General features: G+C 38.5%; 1 protein-coding gene across 1 annotated transcript in view; it reads left to right on the top strand.

The window, feature by feature from the left end:
* The window catches only part of SMC2 (structural maintenance of chromosomes 2), a 32,559-nt gene that overhangs the window by 7,363 nt on the left and 4,522 nt on the right, over positions 1 to 20,674 (top strand). The window contains exons 7-22 of the mRNA XM_054033226.1: positions 301 to 345; positions 1,064 to 1,297; positions 3,758 to 3,907; positions 6,922 to 7,155; positions 8,723 to 8,882; positions 9,826 to 9,943; positions 11,213 to 11,351; positions 11,887 to 12,006; positions 12,506 to 12,710; positions 14,628 to 14,763; positions 16,387 to 16,511; positions 17,307 to 17,500; positions 17,857 to 18,000; positions 18,334 to 18,528; positions 19,053 to 19,253; positions 20,035 to 20,151. Of these exons, the coding sequence (XP_053889201.1) occupies positions 301 to 345; positions 1,064 to 1,297; positions 3,758 to 3,907; positions 6,922 to 7,155; positions 8,723 to 8,882; positions 9,826 to 9,943; positions 11,213 to 11,351; positions 11,887 to 12,006; positions 12,506 to 12,710; positions 14,628 to 14,763; positions 16,387 to 16,511; positions 17,307 to 17,500; positions 17,857 to 18,000; positions 18,334 to 18,528; positions 19,053 to 19,253; positions 20,035 to 20,151 (2,517 nt within the window). The remainder of the gene's footprint in view (positions 1 to 300; positions 346 to 1,063; positions 1,298 to 3,757; positions 3,908 to 6,921; positions 7,156 to 8,722; positions 8,883 to 9,825; positions 9,944 to 11,212; positions 11,352 to 11,886; positions 12,007 to 12,505; positions 12,711 to 14,627; positions 14,764 to 16,386; positions 16,512 to 17,306; positions 17,501 to 17,856; positions 18,001 to 18,333; positions 18,529 to 19,052; positions 19,254 to 20,034; positions 20,152 to 20,674) is intronic.

Here is a 20,674-nt window from a genome sequence, read left to right as displayed (position 1 = left end):
TTACATAAATTGAATAACATCAATGATAGCAGTTGTAAGCTGACTTGAATGACTCAATTGCCTGTTGTGTAGCCTTAGAAAGAACAAAATCTTATCTGCCACAATAGAAGGGGATGTACTTGACCCATTTGCACTGCCATGGTCCCTTCTCTTTCCCCCGCCCCCATTTGTTGTATATTTATGGTTTGTGGAAAGCTTGCTTTCTCTGCCTAAGGCTATGTGAATGTGGTCACAGTAGTAGGATTTGGGAGAGTTTTCAGATTTAAGAATCTGAAAATATATTCTGTTTTTGTGTTTCAGATTTTAGAGGAAGAAATCACTCCAACCTTACAGAAACTGAAAGAGGTACTGAACTTTAGACTGGAAAAACATCTTTGGCTTTTAAACAGACTTAATGTTACACTGGGTGAAATTACACTGGGGGGGGGGCAATTTTTAAAATATCGGAAAATAGCCTGACTAACTCAGATAATCTCTTCAACGATTCATTTTTTGAAACAAAATGCTCTTCTAGATTCTAAAATATCTACACGCATTTCTAGTCTGAATATTTTTTTAATGTGGAAATCATGGTTTATAGAGATTTTATTTTCAGATGTCTAATTATTATGGTAACGTTGGACATTCAGGACCTGCAAGATATTATAGGGGGAAAAAACCCTAGAAGACAATAGCAAGATGAAGTTTTAGCTTGGTTCATGAAAGGATATCCAAGTGTTATTTGCACAGTACAGGCTGTTGTATTAGCATCATTTGCTAACATTTTGCTAAGCAGTCATGTGTATGTATAATGCAACTGATGCATCAGAGGAAGGCAAAAGTGTAATGCATATAGCCAGTTGGGTACTATTGTATGTAGGAAAGGAGGATCCTTCCTTGCTTTCTCATCCCTCTAGGGGAATTGGCATATATCTTTTGAAGCATGAGATTTAATTACTCGTCTTGGCTTGTATAGCTACAAATATTGATCATAAAATTATACAAAACTTTTTAGAAATACTATGGGCGTATTACAAAAATTTTTTAATGCTGGCTTATTTTTATTGGTGGCCCTTTCTTTCAGGAACGATCATCCTATTTAGAGTACCAGAAGGTAATGCGAGAGATAGAACACTTAAGCCGTCTCTATGTTGCGTATCAATTTGTTTTGGCTGAAGAGACGAAGGTACGTTCTGCCGATGAGTTAAAGGAAATGCAGGCTAACATAACGAAACTTCAGGAAACAATGGCTGAGAATGAGAAAAAGGTGAAGGAACTTAACAAAGAAATAGCAGAGATGGAAAAGAAGAGAGATCAGGTAAGTGAGAACACAAATATGTTTGTCGATGTATATATCAACACAAGAGATTAAATCGGAAAGAAATAACTTCATTTCTCTGAATTAAAATATAGAGAGAAGTTAACCAGTGTTCCCTCTAATTTTTTACATTCATGTGCAGAATGAATTTTATGTGCACCAATATGGAGGTGATGTGTGACACATCACCTCCATGTTGGTGCACATAACAAAATTAATGGGGTGGGGCCGAAGGGTTCGGGGTGCGGGAGGGGGCTCAGGGCTGGGGCAGAGGGTTGGGGTGCAGGGAGTGTATGGGCTCTGGAGTGCAGGCTGCGGTGGGGAGAGGAGGACTCCCCCCAGCCCTCTCTCACCGCAGCAGCTTGGGGCCGTATGAGGGGTGCCTCTCCCCGCTACAGCAGGACCGTGCTGGGGCCAACAGGGAGGGGCGTCTTTCCCCGCTGCAGCCTTGAGCCCCTGCGCTGGCTAAATAGGCAGCTGCTAGCTTAGAGGGAACTTAGGATAGAATGATTTCCTTTGGATTTTATATGCTTATGTTTATACCCTACATACTGTAATTCTTAGCCATTATGTGAAAGACACCCTGTTGATTTAATAATTATACTTCCATCTGTAATATTTTACCTCCTATCATTACAAGTAATACCTAAGATAAACAAAAGATTATTAATACTGTCTTTTCAGGCTTTCTATTTTTACTTTTTTCATTTGATAGTTATTTGTGTTTAGTTGGCTTGTGTCCCCACTTGTTTGTGTGAGTCTTTCACACAGTTTAGGGATAAAATAGCATTAAGAAAAAGAAAATAAGACTATACACCACAAACGTTGGTAGAGGGATTTTGTAGTTCTTGAGCATCTTTTTGAGATTGAGTAGATTTCTATTTGGTGGCATCCATTTAATAACAAATAAACATGATACTTTATTATGATATAAACACTAACTGATATTTTATAGTTCACATAACACCAGATTATGCAGTTATCTCAATGGTATTATAACTGTAGAAGAACTAAGCCAAGTGCAGTCATATTCTCACAATTTCTATCTTCCATGCCAGTGGAAATAGGAACATAGTTTAGTATACTTAGGCCCTGATTCTTTGAATATTTACGCATGCGAGTAGGTTGACTCATGAGCATAAATAATATTTGTGGAAGTAGATCTTTGCTTGGTGTGGAGGATTCACATTCAGATGTTCTAAAACTCAGAAAACCCTGTCATGTTGAGAATGAACATTCTTGTATCTTTGAAAGAGGGGGAGATGTCCAGCCAGAGAGAAGATGCCTGAAAGGCAACATATTTACTAGAAGAGAAATAAATGCCACAGTTCAGAATAAATGAACGAAAATCCTTCTAGATCCAATGGAAAACAATTCATTCTCTGATGCCTCCCATCCACTTTCTTTAATGTAAAATTACAAAAATGTTATATTTGTGTACTTTATATTGTGGTTAAGACACTTAAGCACGTCAAATTGGGTTCAAAATTCAGGTTTTATAAAAATAAGCATTCATGCAAGATAATAGAAATGTTTCTACCCTATTTTCCAGTGCCAATGAAATGATTCTTAAACGTAGCCTTTTCAAACGTTGCCCCGTATTATTTAAACCCAAATATAGTAGCACCCTGCTATCAAATCGGAACCTGGAAGTCAAACTTACTTGAAACTGACTTTTTTTTTTTTTTTTTTTTTTAAATTAAGCTATTTGCTCTGTGTGTTTGTTGCATGGAGATTTGCATCAAGTGAACAGCATAAATAGTGAAAAATAGACTTGATTTATAATTAGGGCCCTACCAAATTCACAGCCGTGGAAAAACATGTCATGGACCATGAAATCTGGTCTTTTGTGTACTTTTACCCTATACTATATAGATTTCACAGGGGAGACCAGCATTTCTCAAACTGGGGGTTCCAATCCAAAAGAAGGTTGTGGGGGAGGTCGCAAGGTTATTGTGTGTGGGGAGGGAGGGGATTGCAATATTGCCACCCTTACTTCTGCGCTGCTGCCTTCAGAGCTGGGCAGGTGGATAGTGGTGTCTGTTGGCTGGGAAACCAGCTCTGGAGGCTGCCAGCAGCAGTGCAGAAGTAAGAGTGGCAATACTGCAAAACACACACACACACACACACACACACACACACACACCCCTCCCTTTTGGGTCAGGACCCCTGCAGTTCCATCATCATGAAATTTCAGATTTAAATATCTGAAATTATTAAATGTACAATTTTTAAAATCCTGTGACTGTGAAATTAACCAAAATGGGCTGTGAATGTGGTAGGCCCCTATTTGTAATTATGATGATTAAAACTAAAAGAATTTTTAAGTGACAGTGGCAAGGATATTTGCTTCTAACCTTTTTTTTTTTTTAATGCAGCTGGATAGAATGTACAATATCTTATGATTATTAAACAGGTTTCTTTTAGTACGAGTTACTTTTTTTTTTGTCTTGGTTATAGGAAGTTGGTGGCGTACTACGTTCACTGGAAGATGTTCTTGCAGAAACTCAGAGAGTTGATACAAAAGCACAAAGTGCTCTTGATCTCAAGAAGCAAAACTTAAAAAGTGAAGAGAAGAAATGTAAAGAATTAGTAAAAAGCATGGAGGAGGTAAACAGTAAGGCCCTTGTTTTTAAAATTTCAGGAAAATATTTAATCTGGTGCACTACAAACATCTTCAGTAATATATAATAGCTGTATGTTGTGATTTATTTATTACTTTTCTGTAATGTATGTACAAGAGGGATAAGATCGTTGGGACAAATTTATGGCATAAACATGCAAGGGCACCACAAGTTTAGAATCATAGAAGATTAGTGTTGGAAGAGGCCTCAGGAAGTCATCTAGTCCAACCCCCTGCTCAAAGCAGGACCAACCCCAACTAAATCATCCCAGCCAGGGCTTTGTCAAGCTGGGCCTTAAAAACCTCTAAGGATGGAGATTCCACCACCTTCCCAGGTAACCCATTCCAATGCTTCACCACCCTCCTAGTGAAATAGTTTTTCCTAATATCCAACCTAAACCTCCCCCACTGCAACTTGAGACTATTGCTCCTTGTTCTGTCATTTGCCACCCCTGAGAACAGCCAAGCTCCATCCTTTTTGGAACCCCCCTTCAGGTAGCTGAAGGCTGCTATCAAATCCCACCTCACTTCTCTGCAGACTAAACAAGCCCAGTTCCCTCAGCCTCTCCTTGTAAGTCATGTGCCCCAGCCCCCTGATCATTTTCGTTGCCCTCCGCTGGATTCTCTCCAATTTGTCCACATCCCTTCTGTAGTGGGGGGCCCAAAACGACGCCATACTCCAGATGTGGCCTCACCAGTGCCGAGTAGAGGGGAATAATTACTTCCCTCGATCTGCTGGCAATGCGCCTACTAATGCAGCCCAATATGCCGTTAGCCTTCTTGGCAACAAGGGCACACTGCTGACTCATATCCAGCTTCTCATCCACTGTAATCCCCAGGTCCTTTTCAGCAGAACTGCCGCTTAGCCAGTCGGTCCCCAGCCTGTAGCAGTGCATGGGATTCTTCCATCCTAAGTGCAGGACTCTGCACTTGTCCTTGTTGAACCTCATCAGATTTCTTTTTGTCCAGTCCTCCAATTAGTCTAGGTCACTCTGGACCCTATCCCTACTCTCCAGCATATCTACCTCTCCCTCCATCTTAGTATCGTCTGCGAATTTGCTGAGGGTGAAATCCATCCCATCATCCAGATTACTAATGAAGATGTTGAACAAAACCGGCCGCAGTACCAACCCCTGGGGCACTCTGCTAGATACCGGCTGCCACCTAGACATCGAGCCGTTGATCACTACCAGCTGAGCCCGATGATTTAGCCAGCTTTCTATACACCTTATAGTCCATTCATCCAATCCATACTTCTTGAATTTGTTGGCAAGAATACTGTGGGAGACAGTATCAAAAGCTTTGCTAAAGTCAAGGTATATCACGTCCACTGCTTTCCCCATATCTACAGAGCCAGTTATCTCATCATAGAAGGCAATCAGGTTGGTCAGGCATGACTTGCCCTTGGTGAATCCATGTTGACTGTTCCTGATCACCTTCCTCTCCTCCAAGTGCTTCAAAATGGATTCCTTGAGCACCTGCTCCATGATTTTTCTGGGGACTGAGGTGAGGCTGACTGGTCTGTAGTTCCCCGGATTCTCCTTGTTCCCTTTTTTAAAGATGGGGACTATATTTCCCTTTTTCCAATTGTCCGGGACCTCCCCTGATTGCCACGAGTTTTCAAAGATAATGGCCAATGGCTTTGCAATCATATCAGCCAACTCTCTCAGCACCCTCAGATGCATTGCACCCAGCCCCATGGATTTGTGTATGTCCAGCTTTTCTAAATAGTCCTTAACCTGTTCTTTCACCACTGAGGGCTGCTAACCTCCTGCCTATACTGTGCTACCCAGTGCAGCAGGCTGGAAGCTGACCTTGTCTGTGAAGACTGAGGCAAAAAAACATTGAGTACTTCAGCTTTTTCCACATCATCCGTCACTAGGTTACCTCCCCCATTCAGTAAGGGTCCCACGCTTTCCCTGACCACCTTCTTGTTGCTAACAGACCGGTAGAAACCCTTCTTGTTACCCTTCACATCCCTTGCTAGCTGCAACTCCAATTGTGCTTTGGCCTTCCTGATTACATCCCTGCATGCTCGAGCAATATTTTTATACTCCTCCCTAGTCATCTGTCCAAGTTTCCACTTCTTGTAAGCTTCCTTTTTGTGTTTAAGCTCACTGAATATTTCTTAGTTAAGCCAAGCTGGTTGCCTCCCATATTTGCTATTCTTTCTGCACATCGGGGTGGCTTGTTTCTGTGCTCTCAATAAGGCTTCTTTAAAATACAGTCAGCTCTCCTGGGCTCCTTTTCCCCCCCCCCATATTAGCCTCCCAGGGGATTCTGCCCGTCAGTTCCCTGAGGGAGTCAGTCTGCTTTTCTGAAGTCCAGGGTCTGTATTCTGTAGAGATAAAGAATAAGTGGCATTACCTTTTTACAATATCATGTATTATGTAAAGTAGTCTAAATTTTCCCTTTAATAAAGCTTTGCTTTCCCCCTTCAGTGTCATCTGGAGACAGACTTTGTTTTAAGCTTGATGTTCGTGTGTAGCCTGATATAAAGAATATATTCCCATTAGGAATTAGGTGTGTGCATGAACAGAATAGGCCCCCTCAGCTAATATTTTATTTTTTATGAAGTTCAGGGAGGATCACAATAACTTTAAAATACATTGCTCTATAAGAATATCAATGCTCTGACGATTAAATGAGACTGTCAAGGTTCACATTTCTGTCATATCTTTTTACCTGTTACTATTACCAATAATACTTTAAAAAAAACTTTTCCCCTCTAATCTGTATCAGTTACAGTAATTTATTTTTCCAGTGTATTTCGTGCAACACTTTGTGTTTGCCCTGTTTGTGTGGCTCTTTCATGCAACAATACAGGCAAGAAAACATTCAAAAAAATATAAATGTGATTGTACAATCACAAATAATGGCCAGGGGGCTTGGGAACATAGTACCTTAAACTATTTGCAACTGATTTTTCAATGCTGTTTAGATTTCAAGTTGCTGTTACTCTCTCAAACGGATCTGATTGATCTGACTTGTTTTGCTAAAGGATTCGAAGGCTGTAGTGGCGAAGGAGAAGGAAGTAAAGAAGATAAAAGATGGGCTAAATGCTCTGCAGGAGGCAAGTGATAAAGATACAAATGTTCTGGCTGCTGCACAACAACATTTTAATGCCGTGTCTGCTGGTCTGTCCAGCAATGAAGATGGTGAAGAAGCAACTCTTGCTGGACAGATGATGACGTGCAAGAATGATATTAGTAAAGCAGAAACGGAGGCTAAGCAGGTAAGAATAGAAGCTAACCATGTCCCAAACAAGCATTGATGGTTTTATTAACTTTGTCTTGAAAAGCTTGCTCAGCAATATTCCATTTGGTTATCAAAAAAATGCTTCACAGGGATGTTCTGTAACGGGCAATGCATGATAGCATATTGTATTATTAAGGCTAGCTGTTTGTGATAACATAAATTGGGAAAAGCTATGGCATTGACATGAGAAAAAATACAAAAATTATAATATTAGATTTAAAAAAGAAAAAGTCATGGTACTCAGTGTTCTTAATTTTAACTTCAATTTCCTGTAATAACTTTTATTTTTTATGTTTACATTAATTGTTTGAAATTAAATTTAACCAGTTCAAGCTATATTAAAGCCCTAAATTCCACTGTATATATGAAAACCAGACTTATAAAAATTCTTTGATTGGTCTTGCTCAGTAGATGGATACTTGTTCTCTTTGTCACTCAGTGTTTTTAATGATGGGGGAAAACTCTGAAAGTCCTGATTTTGGCCCTGGTAGTCATGAAAAGATTAATCTTAATTTTAAATCATGCAGATCTGTGTCAAGGTATATTGGTATTTGTTCTAATTTATGCCAGATCTAGGCTAAAAAGTTAGGTTAACCCAGTTATGTCTCTCGGGGGTGTGAAAAATTCACATCCCTAAGTGATGTAGTTAAGCTGTCCTAACCACCCCACCGCACCCCACCCCACTCCACCCCTCGGTGTAGACAGCGCAAGGGGGAAGGAAGAATTCTTCTGTTGATTTATGTGCTACCTCTCAGGGAGATGGATTAACTACACCGATGGGAGAACCCTTCGTGTCGCTGTAATGAGTGTCTACACCGAAGTGCTACAGTGGCACTGCTGCAGCATTTCTAATGAAGACGTAGCCTTAGTAATAGTCATTTGGTACATTCATACTAAACCCTTTGTCCCAGACTCATTAATAATGTGTTCCAAAAGTTTATCTTTTGAAACTGAAGGTTCTCCTGTATGGTAAACCCAGAATTAGTTGTTCTCAATGGTGTCTTTAGTTTTGGTTGTGTGTTTTTTGTTTGTTTGTTTTAATTGATTAAATTATTTACTCTTGTGGATGAAGTAAGAATGTCTCTCTCCTCTGTCAAACTTTCATATGCGTTATTGTGCTCTAATGCACTGTTTTAAATTAAAACTTCAAACTTAACATATGCATAGTCCTTATTGAGGAATGTGTTCCATGACTCATCTGAAGAAATGTGGTTTTGAAAAACCCTAAAGGGGGCCTGGCTCCTTTTCATTCATTTACTAACCCTATTCATTACCCTCTCTGAAACCTTCCCCCATCCTGCCTTTTAATATATGACCTAAAATAACAGAGAGATGCACAATATCCTATTTTTATTTCCAAACTCTCTCCTCCATCTACCATTGCACTATGTTTTTAAATGCCAAGGATGCTATTTGACACTACTGTAAGTGATAAGGATCCTGAATAATAACCCAAGCACCCTGATAATGTAGAAATTCTAAATCTATACAATGTCCTGTTTGAAAACCTCCAGGCTCTGTGTTTGTCATGTATTTCACAATAGGCTCAAATGAAGTTGAAACATGCTCAACAAGAATTAAAGACAAAACAAGCGGAAGTAAAAAAGATGGATGGTGGCTACAAGAAAGATCAAGAAGCATTTGAAGCTGTCAAAAAGCTGAAAGAAAAACTAGAAAATGAAATGAAAAAGCTAAACTATGAAGGTTTGTTGTACTGACTTACTGGTAGAATAGCAATTTGGGGATTGGTGGGTGGGAAGTATAGGACAATCTAGAAGAACCTGGTGTGAAGAAAGAGCCTGGAAATATAGGAAGAGAACTCTGAAGAAATTAATATTTCTGCCATTTTAATGAATGGTTACTAGTATAGTGGAGGTAGCACAATAGAATTAGATGGAAAAATATGCAGTTTTCTTACTTGCAGCAGGTAAGAGTTCATAGATCCCAGAGCTGCAGGTTGGGGCTGTAGGATTGCCTGTTGAAGGTAAAAGGATACTAGTTTAAATTTATAGGCCAAGATTTACAAACTCTGGGTATTTAAATTGAGACACCAGATTAAAAGTTTTCCCCAGCCTTTTCCCAGTACAGGGCAATGACTTTCATTCTCATTAAGGCACCTTCACACCACTCTGTCGACAGAAGTGTAACTCACATCCAATTTGAGGCCCCTTTACAGTGCAAATGCAGAGCCAGAGTGTAAAGAGGCTCTAGCGTAAATGAAAATCCAGCCCAAAGTCAATAGCAAATGCCAGTGTTCGCCATTTCTGAGAATCTAACCAGTTTAAGTGCCTTACTTTAGGCACCTAAGTTGGAAAATGTTGTCCTAAACAAGGTAAAGTGTCTTGGAATTTTTTGTGTGTCCCCTCACTGCAAAAAGGGCATTTATCTAGCTAAACATAGCAATTATTGTTTTTCTATAAATCTCACTGAAGCTTGCAAGATTCCAAGTTTCTGATTTATGTCGGTTTGGAATATTTGGGTGCCAATATTTTGCTTAAATTATAGCTGTAAGAATCTTGGAAGAAGGAAGGACTTCTCATTATGGCTTGGGCTACATGCTGTGTACCTGCTTCTAAACTGCTTCATATCTAAATCTGCAAAGACTGTGTCTAAAAAGTTCAGTGATATGTTTGTTTGGCTCTTTTAGACAAAAAAGAAGAAACTCTTTTAGCAAAACGGAGAGAGCTGTCTCGTGATGTCAATCAGTTGAGAGAGTCATATGAAGCCTTAATGGCCAAGTTTCCCAGTCTACGGTTTGAATATAAGTAAGGCCTTAGAATTGTACTCTAATGTTCACTAAACATCCACTTTAAAAAAATGTCCTCTAGAAACTTTTATAAGATTGTGGGAACTCGGGAGGACGACAATTCAGGAAGTCCTTATTTTGCTATTGGTATATCAATAGTTTGCTTCCCTTTCCATTACTGACTTTCTGTTATGGCATGATTAATCTGCCTGGGTATCTAGGACAATAATATATTACCTGGCATTCACACAGCTCTTTTTACCCACGGATGTCCAAGCACTTTACAAAGGCGGTAAATATCATCATCTCCTTTTTACAGATGGGGAAATTGGGGTATGAAGAAGTAACATGACTTGCCCAAGGTCCATCCTGCCAGTGGCAGGGCTAGGTCTCCTGAGCCACAGTCCGGTGCACTATCCACTGGGACAAGTAAAAGTGAAAACAGCAGATGCATTTATTATATGCTTGCAAATGTTAGCTGCTAATTTCTGATGATATAGCATCAAAACTATGTTATCCTTTTCCCATAGAAATATTATGGCAGCTAATTACTGATCAGTTTTATACTGTCACTACTGAGAAATGCAGATTTCGTTAAATGTCCATAGGCATTAGTATTTTCAGTTAGAGAAACATGCTATATCTTTTTGTCTAAAATTTGCTATGATCCATTGTTATATTGTTAAATTTTGTATGTGTGCCTCTTTAAATAGTGCCTTTGACAAGTTCATTCAAATCTAAAAGGCTAGTGATAACATGTAAATGATAAAAAATCAATAACTTCTTACATTCAAGAAAAATTTCAGGAATGTCTTCATAATCTCCCCAAACCTCCTTCATGTAACTATGTAAAAAACCTACTTTAATGAAAGATTTATACCTCGTACCTAATGAATAGGCTTGCTTCATGTAACTTTAATTTAATGCCAAAATATGTCCGTTTATATGTCAATTAGAAATATTAGCAATGCTCCCAAATTTTGTTAGCTTATTAATAAAGTCAGTTCTGCATAACTATTTGTAGTGCCAAGTTTTATGACCAACTTGAGGCAATGTTGAATGCAGGATTGTTCTATTTATTCCACAGCTGACAGTTTACTTGGAAAACCTTATTTGTTTGTTATGAAGTTTTAAAATAATTTAGCTGTCCATGGCTTCAGAATATTATAGCTCTGCATATTATGGAATTTTTATATTAATATATGTGGATTTGGAGTTTGTCATAAGCTGTTTTCATCCTAAAGAAACATAATTTGTATGCTATCATATTGTTTTAATTTATTTTAAGGGATCCAGAAAAAAATTGGAACCCAAACCATATAAAAGGGCTTGTTGCCTCTCTAATCACCGTGAAAGAGATCTCCACAGCAACAGCTCTAGAAGTGGTAGCTGGGGGAAAACTCTATAACATTGTGGTGGACACAGAGGTATGTTTCTTAACATAGAACTTTTGAGTACATCCCTTTGGCTGTATTCAACCCTGTGATTTAGGCAAGCAACTTCTGTGGACGCTCCTGGGAGAGGTGTAGTTAAAACTTTGTGCATTAAGGCCAAGATTTTCAAAAGTGATTAGTGACTTGGGGCCTCAAATACAGACTCTTTAAAAGAATGCAGGTTTTCAGGAAGTGCTGAGCACCTGCCCTCTGAAAATCAGGCCCCTTTAAGGTATATCCAGTTGGTCCCCACTCCCAAATTTGAGGCCCCCTCAAATCCCTAGTCACCACTAAAAATCTTGGCCCATACCAATAGGGTATCCTTAAGTCGATACCTTAGCAAGCAGTGAATTTACTTTTAGTGGGTATAAATTAATATAGGTCAATGGAGTCATGCCTCCTTAGACCAAATGTTAAACTTTCCAGTATGTGCATCATTCCTGTAAGAATTTTTTTCAGTTGTCTTAGTTTTCACAATTTGACATGTTTTGATACCCTTATGTACATTTTTTCCCCCCCTAAATTTCAGGTTATTGGTAAAAAACTGCTAGAAAAAGGTGAACTGAAGCGTCGTTACACCATAATTCCACTAAATAAAATTTCAGCACAGTGTATTAGGCAAGAAACTGTGATGGCGGCAAAACGCTTGGTATGTCTTTAGATATATTCTTTTGCTGTGTATATGTTTTTCTTTATTTTATTTTGTTTTGTTACTTAAAATTGAAATGCTTTGTTAGCTGTTACCATTCTGTAAAAGCACAATAGACAATACATGGGCTGAGTGGGAGTGGGGCAAAGAACTGAACTCACTCTTAGATAGAGGAAGGAGGAGCTGAGCACAACAATAAAGTTTTGTGTTGCCAGTCACAAAGAAGGGAGTGAGCCAAATAATGTCTGGGGGAGATGCATTGCTGAACTTATTTGATTGTGGTGCCTATTAGTACTCTGACTGGAGAAGGGGAGAGATTGAGTCAGTTTTTTTTACCTACAGTCAAGTAGTTCAAAGGCACTTGCTGCTGATGTATTAGGACATGGTATTGAGGAATTTTAATATGTTACAAAATCTTATAAGGGGAGCAAGAAACTGGATTTAAAAACTCTTTTTCTAATTCTTGTGGAACACTAATACCATTTCCTTTTACTGTTAGGTTGGTGCTGATAATGTGCATTTGGCCCTCTCTCTGGTTGGGTATGAATCTGAACTGCAGAAGGCAATGGAATATGTCTTTGGAACAACACTGGTTTGTGATAACATGAATAATGCCAAGAAAGTGACTTTTGACAAAAACATAATGAAAAGAACTGTCACTCTTGGAGGAGATACCTTTGATCCTCAGGGGACTCTGAGTGGAGGTAATCATTATTTTGGTTTCCTACCATATCATCTCCGCTGACTAGAGTACTGCTTTAAATGTTTTAACAACAACAGTAAAATTGTATTTAGAACCTTACACGGGATAACTTTGAAATCTATTTGACTGAAGATGTATTCTACTTAAAGTCAAATCCCAGTTAGTCCCTTGATTTAAGAAAAATGGCCATTCAAAGAATTCTGCAAGACATAAATGAAAATACTGGAACAAAAATATTTGCCTTATTTAAATTGTTTTAATTAAAAGTTATGACAGGATAGTGTTCCCTGTGCACGTGAAATGTATTGGATAATCCATTTACAAATGTAATAAACAAATATCTCCAATCCAGGAAAAATAAACCAGCTTTTGTTTGGTACCAAATAACATGTGTCGTAAGCTTTAACCAGGAAGGGGAGCCCATCTAACAGGGAAGAAATCTTCAATTAAGTATTTCAGTTAAACCCAAAAACGTATTTATTACATAATTAAATAATCCAGTAAGACAGGTACAGTAACTCCTCACTTAATGTCATCCCGGTTAACACTTCTTCATTGTTACATCGCTGATCAATTAGAGAACATGCTCATTTAAAGTTGTGCAATGCTCCCTTACAACGTTGTTTGGCAGCCGGCTGCTTTGTCCACTGCTTGCAGGAAGAGCAGCCCATTGTAGCCCCATTGGGGGCTTGGAACCAGGGTGGGCCAGCAGCCCCCCTATCAGCTCCCCTAAGTTCCCTGTGCAGCAGCCGCTCAGCAGGCTATCAATTGCTGGGCGGTTCAGGTGTCCCTCCTCCCAGTGCCATGTGCTGCTCCTGCCCTCTGCCTTGGAGCTGCTCCCGGGAGCCTCCTGCTTCCTGTGCGGGGGGGGGGGGGGGGGAGAAGAGGAGTGCTGATGTCAGGGTGTCCCCCTCCCCCTGCTCCTGTACCCCATCTCCAGAGAGCAGGAAGGTACACGTCCGGGCTCAGGACCGAGGGAACTTGCCGGCAGCAGCTGCTATCTCAACTTGTTGATCTACTTAAAAAGGCAGTGAACTTAGAGTGGGGTCAGCGTACTTAAAGGGGCAATGCGTCTCTCTCTCTCACACACACACACACACACACACACACACACACACACACACACACACACACACACATTTTTCCCTCCCCCTCCTTTCCCCCTAGCACTTTGGAAAGTGGAGGGAGTGGTGTGCTCCAGTGGGATAGCCTGGGTTCATCAGCATGGGTTCAGTTTCCGCAGGGAATGTTTGCAGCCACTGCCATGTGTCTATTGTGCCTCCTTCCTCCATTAGTGCTACCTTGTAGAGTGTGAGGCTACATTAACAACAATGTGTTAACCCTTGACGGCTCAGCCGATTGCTAGTTCATCATTTAGCAGCAAGGCATTCCCTGGGAAATATCCCTCCCTCTGACTCCACTACCTCAACCAAGCTTCACAATCATCATTGCTGTGAACAGTATTAAATTGTTAGACCGTGAGTGTGTGTAGTTTTATATATAGTAGCATTTTTCAGGAACATAACTACAATGTTAAGTGAAGAATTACTGGACTTCAAAACCCTGCAAGTTCAGCCAAACGTATCCTACTTTGCCCAACTCGTTAAGCAATAGCATAAAAACTTGGATTGAGCTCCATTGAGAGCTTCCAGTCCAGTAATACTAGATTCTAGTAATACTTCTATTCCCGAAAATCTAGGAAAAATAGTTGTAGATAAACATGTCTTAGTTCTAGAGTGAGAAAATAGTCTCTGACTGTGTTTGAGAACTATTATATGTTCAGTCTTTGCTTTATAAGCGACTCTAGTTTTGTTCTCTCATGTCTGCCGTGTGAGTAGCCCAATTTTTAAACACATCCTTTAGTTTAAATAATGGTAGGCAATCAATCATCTCAGCTTTCTGTTTTTTCACTAATCAGGCGCACGCTCACAGTCTACACCTGTTTTGTCCAAGCTTCTGGAAATGAAAGATATTCAAGAAAAATTAAAAACAATGGAGTCTGAGCTAGACACAGTAGAAAAGGAGCTGGCAAGCTTAAAGAACACTGCTGAAAAGTAAGGGTTAAAATATACAAGCTTCTATAAATTCTTTTTCTCTTTTATTTATATTTATATAATACTGTAGGAGCACAGAGGGTCAGATCAGGTTTTGTATGAAAGCCAGAATAGTGTGACCACTTCACTACACAATTTCATGGGGAGGCAAGGAGATTTCTGGACAACATCTGCAGGAAAATAGTAGCAAGAAAAGCTTATATTGTTGCTATGCTTGGGAAAATAGTATTTTAGTACACACTGGTGCTTTCCTGAAAACTGTATTCAGTTTTCTGCTTTTCCTATTCACTGAAGTGCCAAATGATTTTCCTTGGGTCCTATTCTGTAACTCCTATCCAGAATTTCAGCTTCTAGAGAATAAAATCAGAGTAGGTGAGAGTTATGAAAACACTGAAATTGCAACAGTATCCCCCAAAATATTTGCTATTTGGGAATTTAAATTCTATCTTCTTACTTAGAAAATATTTCTGTGTGAATTTCAATTAAAAATAATTTTGGAATCTTCCTTTTTCTTTAAAGGTCTTCTATGAAATATACTTAAGCAAATAAGAGTCCTTAAAAATAAAGTACACTATGTACATGTGGTACTTATTTTTCAAACCCAGTTTCAACCATTTTAATGATTTTTCCAAAAATATAAATAAACGGAGCAAACCAGATTCAAACTTAGTTTTGAACATTTCTATGTCATTTTCATCTAGAATCTGATATTGTACAGTTAAAAAGATTTAGTTGTGAGTTAGACATCTTCATTTATTTGCTTTTCGATAAATAGTGCAGTTGCTGCACGTCCACTAAGAGGAGTCAGTTTAATTAAGCCACTGATGATCAGCCCTAGTAAGGTTTATGTACTTATTAAATTGTTTGAACAGACATTTTCCATGTATCTGAAAATCCTAGTTATCCATAGCCATAGTGTGTCCCCAATGTAGCTTTTGGATAATCAGACATTCATATAAATGAACATGCAATTTTAAGGTGCAATTTCACAGTTTCATGCCAGTCCCCAAAGCTAGAGGAGAGAAAAGAAGGAGCGGGGAAGTTGCTGCAGAAGACAGGAGCCTCCTGGGAAGTGCTCAAGCAGCACCAGGCACTCTCAGCCCCCAGCTCTGAAACCAACAGTACAAATAGCAAAGGGCTAAGACTGGCTCCCTCCCCTCGGGCTCTCAGTGCCAGGAAGCACTCAGCACCACCAAGGAGACTCCTATCCTCTGCAGCTACTCCTTTCCTTCCCCGTTTCCTCCATCCTCAGGAACTGGCATCACTGCAGTATGAAAATATGAAACTCCAGTTTAAAATAGCACTTGCATTTATCCAAGTGTCCAGGTATCCAAATTCTACTGTAAACTTCATTATTGATGAGACTATACAGGATTTATCATTGCAGATGTGTAAATGTTTGTCATATTATCCTAAAGGATATGGCATGAGGTTTGAAGGCAGGAACTCCCAATTCACGGCTGATAGCCTCAATTTTCCTCATTGTAAAATGGAAATATAAATACTTGTCTATTTATCTCATGTATAGCTTGAAAATTTAAAGCTCTGTGTACCCTACATAAGTGATATGCTTGTAATTTATCATGCGAATACATCTGATCATGTCTCCTATCATCTGCTAAGATATCGCCAACTGAAGCAGCAGTGGGAGATGAAATCAGAAGAAGCAGAGCTGTTGCAAACCAAACTTCAGCAAAGTGCCTATCACAAACAGCAAGAGGAGCTGGATACCCTTAAGAAAACCATTGGTGAGATAGCGAGTTGCTGAAAATGTGAAGGACGTCATTTGGCTATTCATAGTGGAATCCTTTTATTTGCTTTTGAGATTTGTATAAAGCTAATAGCTTTTAGATTCCATTAAAAATCTGAAACTTGTTTTTTAGGGATTTTTGTTTTAACAAATACAAAAGATGTTGCAAATTAAAATAACAATAGATCGACTAAAATGAGGATACAGTTAAGGTTGCTGATTTTCTTGTATTTAGGATTTGCACTATGCATACTTTGAATCCTGAGAAATTATTTGAAAAATATTAGTTTTCACACAGATAAAGGAGATCTGGAAAGAAGGAATAGCAAAAGCATACAGGTTCAAGATGAAGAAAGAGGCAGATGTGTAGTGGGAGTGTCTCAAACAGTGTCATGAGTGAAGGAACTGATAGGATACCACAGATTGGTAGACTACCATTTAGTGAATTAATTTGTTCATCCTGTGGTATGTAAAGTGTATATTTATCTGGCATATAAAGGGAGAGCTTATTTATTTAACTTAATGAACAAATTTCAATCTTGCTGTACCCTCCCATATATTTTATTTGTGATGTTAGTATTTGGGCAGCATTTATACTGACCCATGGACAAGGGAACACTGAAATTGCTGATCTCATAAATTAGTAAAAATTCTTATTACCCTTTTTTTTTTTTTTTTTTTGTACTAAGCCTTTGTTAAAATTGATTTGACATCTGAGTTATAAGTATATGTGTAGAAGTTTAGTCAGGGGCTGGAAGAACTCCCAGGATCAATACTATATTTTTGGATTCAGAGGAAAGTGAAGAGACACTAAAGAAAACCAAGGAAATCCAAAAAAAGGCAGAAGAAAAATATAAAGTGCTGGAGAACAAAATGAAAAATGCCGAAGTGGAGCGTGAGAGAGAATTGAAAGATGCCCAGCAGAAGCTAGATGGTGCCAAAAAAAAGGCAGATGCTTCCAGCAAAAAAATGAAAGAAAAGCAGCAGGTAAATCTTTCACTGTTGGTAGCAAGTTTAACAATCCTGGAAAATGGCCACAATGGAGCAGAAGTGTCTGCAGAGATTTATGATTCTCTTAAACCTTATCAATTTCAGTGCATGGATATTATTTTGTAGTCATTGACATACATAGAAATTGGTGATCCATGATTTGTTCTAGAATCATAAATATGCTCCATTCTCCCTTTGTGAGGCTGTCTGATTATAATGATATTATAGTTGTGGTTGTGGAGCCATTGACTTTCGACCTTTCTTCTGCAGTCTTTACTCAGAAGCAAGCTGAATATTAAATCTTTCTATTCAAGTATAGTCCTTAATACATGTTCAACATGTCATCTGTTTAGGAAGTTGAAGCATTAGTTCTGGAATTAGAAGAGCTAAAGCGAGAACAGGCCTCCTATAAACAACAGATTGAGGCTGTAAATGAAGCTATCAAATCCTACCAGGATCAGATTGATGCTATGGCATCTGAGGTGTCCAAGACAAAGGTAGGTCTGGCAAAACTGGAGGTACTTTCAATACCAAAGACAACTTTGTTCTGATATTTTTCCATCTGTGTGTAGCTGTGAATGGAAACTATTAAACCTTATACTATAGATTATTTATTCAATTTGATATGGATTTTTCTCCCACCACACAGGAGGTACATCACCTACAGGACCTTTCTGCAGACTTTTTATCCTTTGACTGAATTTCACCCTCAAAGAATTTCTATATTTTCCCCTTTTTTTCCTGCTAGTCATTTTCCTTTATTCGTAATAAGGGTATAATATAAATTGATTAAAAAAGAGAAATGATTGATTGTCTCCGTTGTTTTTCAGGCATCGGTAAAGAAAGCTCAGGAGGAGCTGGCTACGCAAAAGGAAATAATCACGGCCCAGGATAAAGAAATTAAAGCCAAATCTGCAGAGGCTGTAAAATCTAGAGAACAAAATAATGAATCCCAGCTTAAGGTTAAAGAGCTAGAACATAACATCAACAAACACAAGCGAGAAACTACTGATGCTGCTGCCAAGGTATCCCAGAACTCTACCCTTCTTTGCCTCCGTAACCAGAGGTGGTTATTTCAGTCACCATGGGCAATGGAAATATTCTCCTTTATCTAATAAGCATTGGTATAATGGTACATCCTGAACTCTGAGAAACCTCTCAGAAAAATCACAAGTGTTTATCCATACATTGTCCCATAGGCAAACAGAGCATGTCCGTATGGGAGACAACCAATGAAGCAGATGCAGTCATATCTATTGGACAAACCAAGTATCCGTTAAAGAAGGTTGACTTGGAGACACCGTGGCAGAGCATTGTGTTGCCATTTGTGAAATCTAAGTTCAAGTCACAAGGTCAAACTCATTCAAAAACTTTCCCCATGTTTTGACCTTCCTGACTTTTCTTCTGTACTTGATATAAGGCAGTGTTCTTTTGATGCTCAGCAAAGCTGCATTTTGTATACTGAGATTTAATGTTGTATAACAACTTAGGGTGCTGATATTTTTCATGTAAATGCTCTCAACATATGTGCTTTTGTGCATGTTTCCAGGTGGCTAAACTGCTGAAAGACTATGAGTGGATAGCTTCAGAGAAACAACTTTTTGGCCAGCCTAACACAGCGTATGATTTTAAAACTAACAATCCTAAAGAAGCAGGTCAGAGGCTGCAGAAACTACAGGAAAAAAAAGAAAAGTTGGGAAGGAATGTCAATATGAGAGCTATGAACATGCTTTCAGAGGCAGAAGAAAGGGTAAAAATTTCTTGCTTTAACCTCAAGAGTCTGGACAATTTGTGGTATATCTCTTTGTTTAGGGGCAGTGTAATTTCTATCACTTGCACAGTACTACTCAGTGTCCCAAAGAAGTAAAGTGATCTGCTTAAGCTTTACACATTGTCTAATTCAGAAGTCAATAGCATGACCCATTTTATTTATTCTTGGATGCTAATACATTTTTAACCGACTGGGCATCAGCAATTGATATTGGGGAAAATCCTGACTTCCCGTGACAAAAGATTAGTTTCCTTCTAAAAAGTTCCATTCTGAGTAGATCAGTCCAGCATTACTATGTCTACTGCAATGCTTGATTGAGTATTAAATGAAAATGAAAACCTCGCCAAAAATGTGGGTTGTAGCCCATGGTGTTTCAGGATGAATTGGCCAATTGACATTTTAGTATCACTGTAGTTGGCTAGGATTGGTGCATTTTTCGCGGTTAGGAAAAATTATCCTTTTGTACCAATTAATAGGTAAAAATTACAATGAACCACTATTAACATGAGGGAGAGAAGTGTCCCTCAGGATTTAGTTTTACCCTTTGTTAATTGTTGTAGCAAATTTCTAGAATATATTTTAGAATAAAGTACTGAAAGCCTTGATTCTGCAAGCAGTTATACACACATTCTTAAGTTTACTCTTGTAAGTAGGCCTATTCACATGCTTAAAGTTAAGCATCTGAGTATTTACAGGATTAGAGCCAAACATGTCAAGTACAAAGTTAATTGAGACCAATTTTCTCTTCTAATTGAACCAGTATAATGACTTAATGAAGAGAAAAAGAATTGTAGAGAATGACAAGTCTAAAATACTTGCAACTATCGAAGAGCTTGACCAAAAGAAAAATGAAGCTTTGAACATTGCCTGGCAAAAGGTATGTTATTTCAGATTTAGCTTTCACATTTTAGAGTGTTTTTCTAAACATGGAGGATCAACTTTATTCCTTTTTTTAAGGACTGTCAAGCGATTAAAAAAATTAATTGTGATTAATCGCACTGTTAAACAATACCATTTATTTAAATATTTTTGGATGTTTTCTACATTTTCAAATGTATTGATTTCAGTTACAACACAGAATACAAAGTGTACAGTGCTCACTTTATGTTTATTTTTGAATGCAAGTATTTGCACTGTAAAAAACAAAAGAAATAGAATTTTTCAATTCACCTAATACAAGTATCAGAGGAGTAGCCATGTTCGTCTGTATCCACAAAAACAATGAGGAGTCCGCTGGCACCTTAAAGACTAACAGATTTATTTGGGCATAAGCTTTTGTGGGTAAAAAAGAAATTTTATGATACTTGTTAAATAACTTATTGGGTTTTGACATGTCTAATTTTATGATTGGATGTACTTAAGAGTATCTAAAATATATCTAAATTTCAGACACTAATTTA

Source organism: Malaclemys terrapin, chromosome 6, assembly GCF_027887155.1.
Source record: "Malaclemys terrapin pileata isolate rMalTer1 chromosome 6, rMalTer1.hap1, whole genome shotgun sequence".
Taxonomy (NCBI): Eukaryota; Metazoa; Chordata; order Testudines; family Emydidae; genus Malaclemys; species Malaclemys terrapin.
This window is presented reverse-complemented; position numbering and strand designations above follow the sequence as displayed.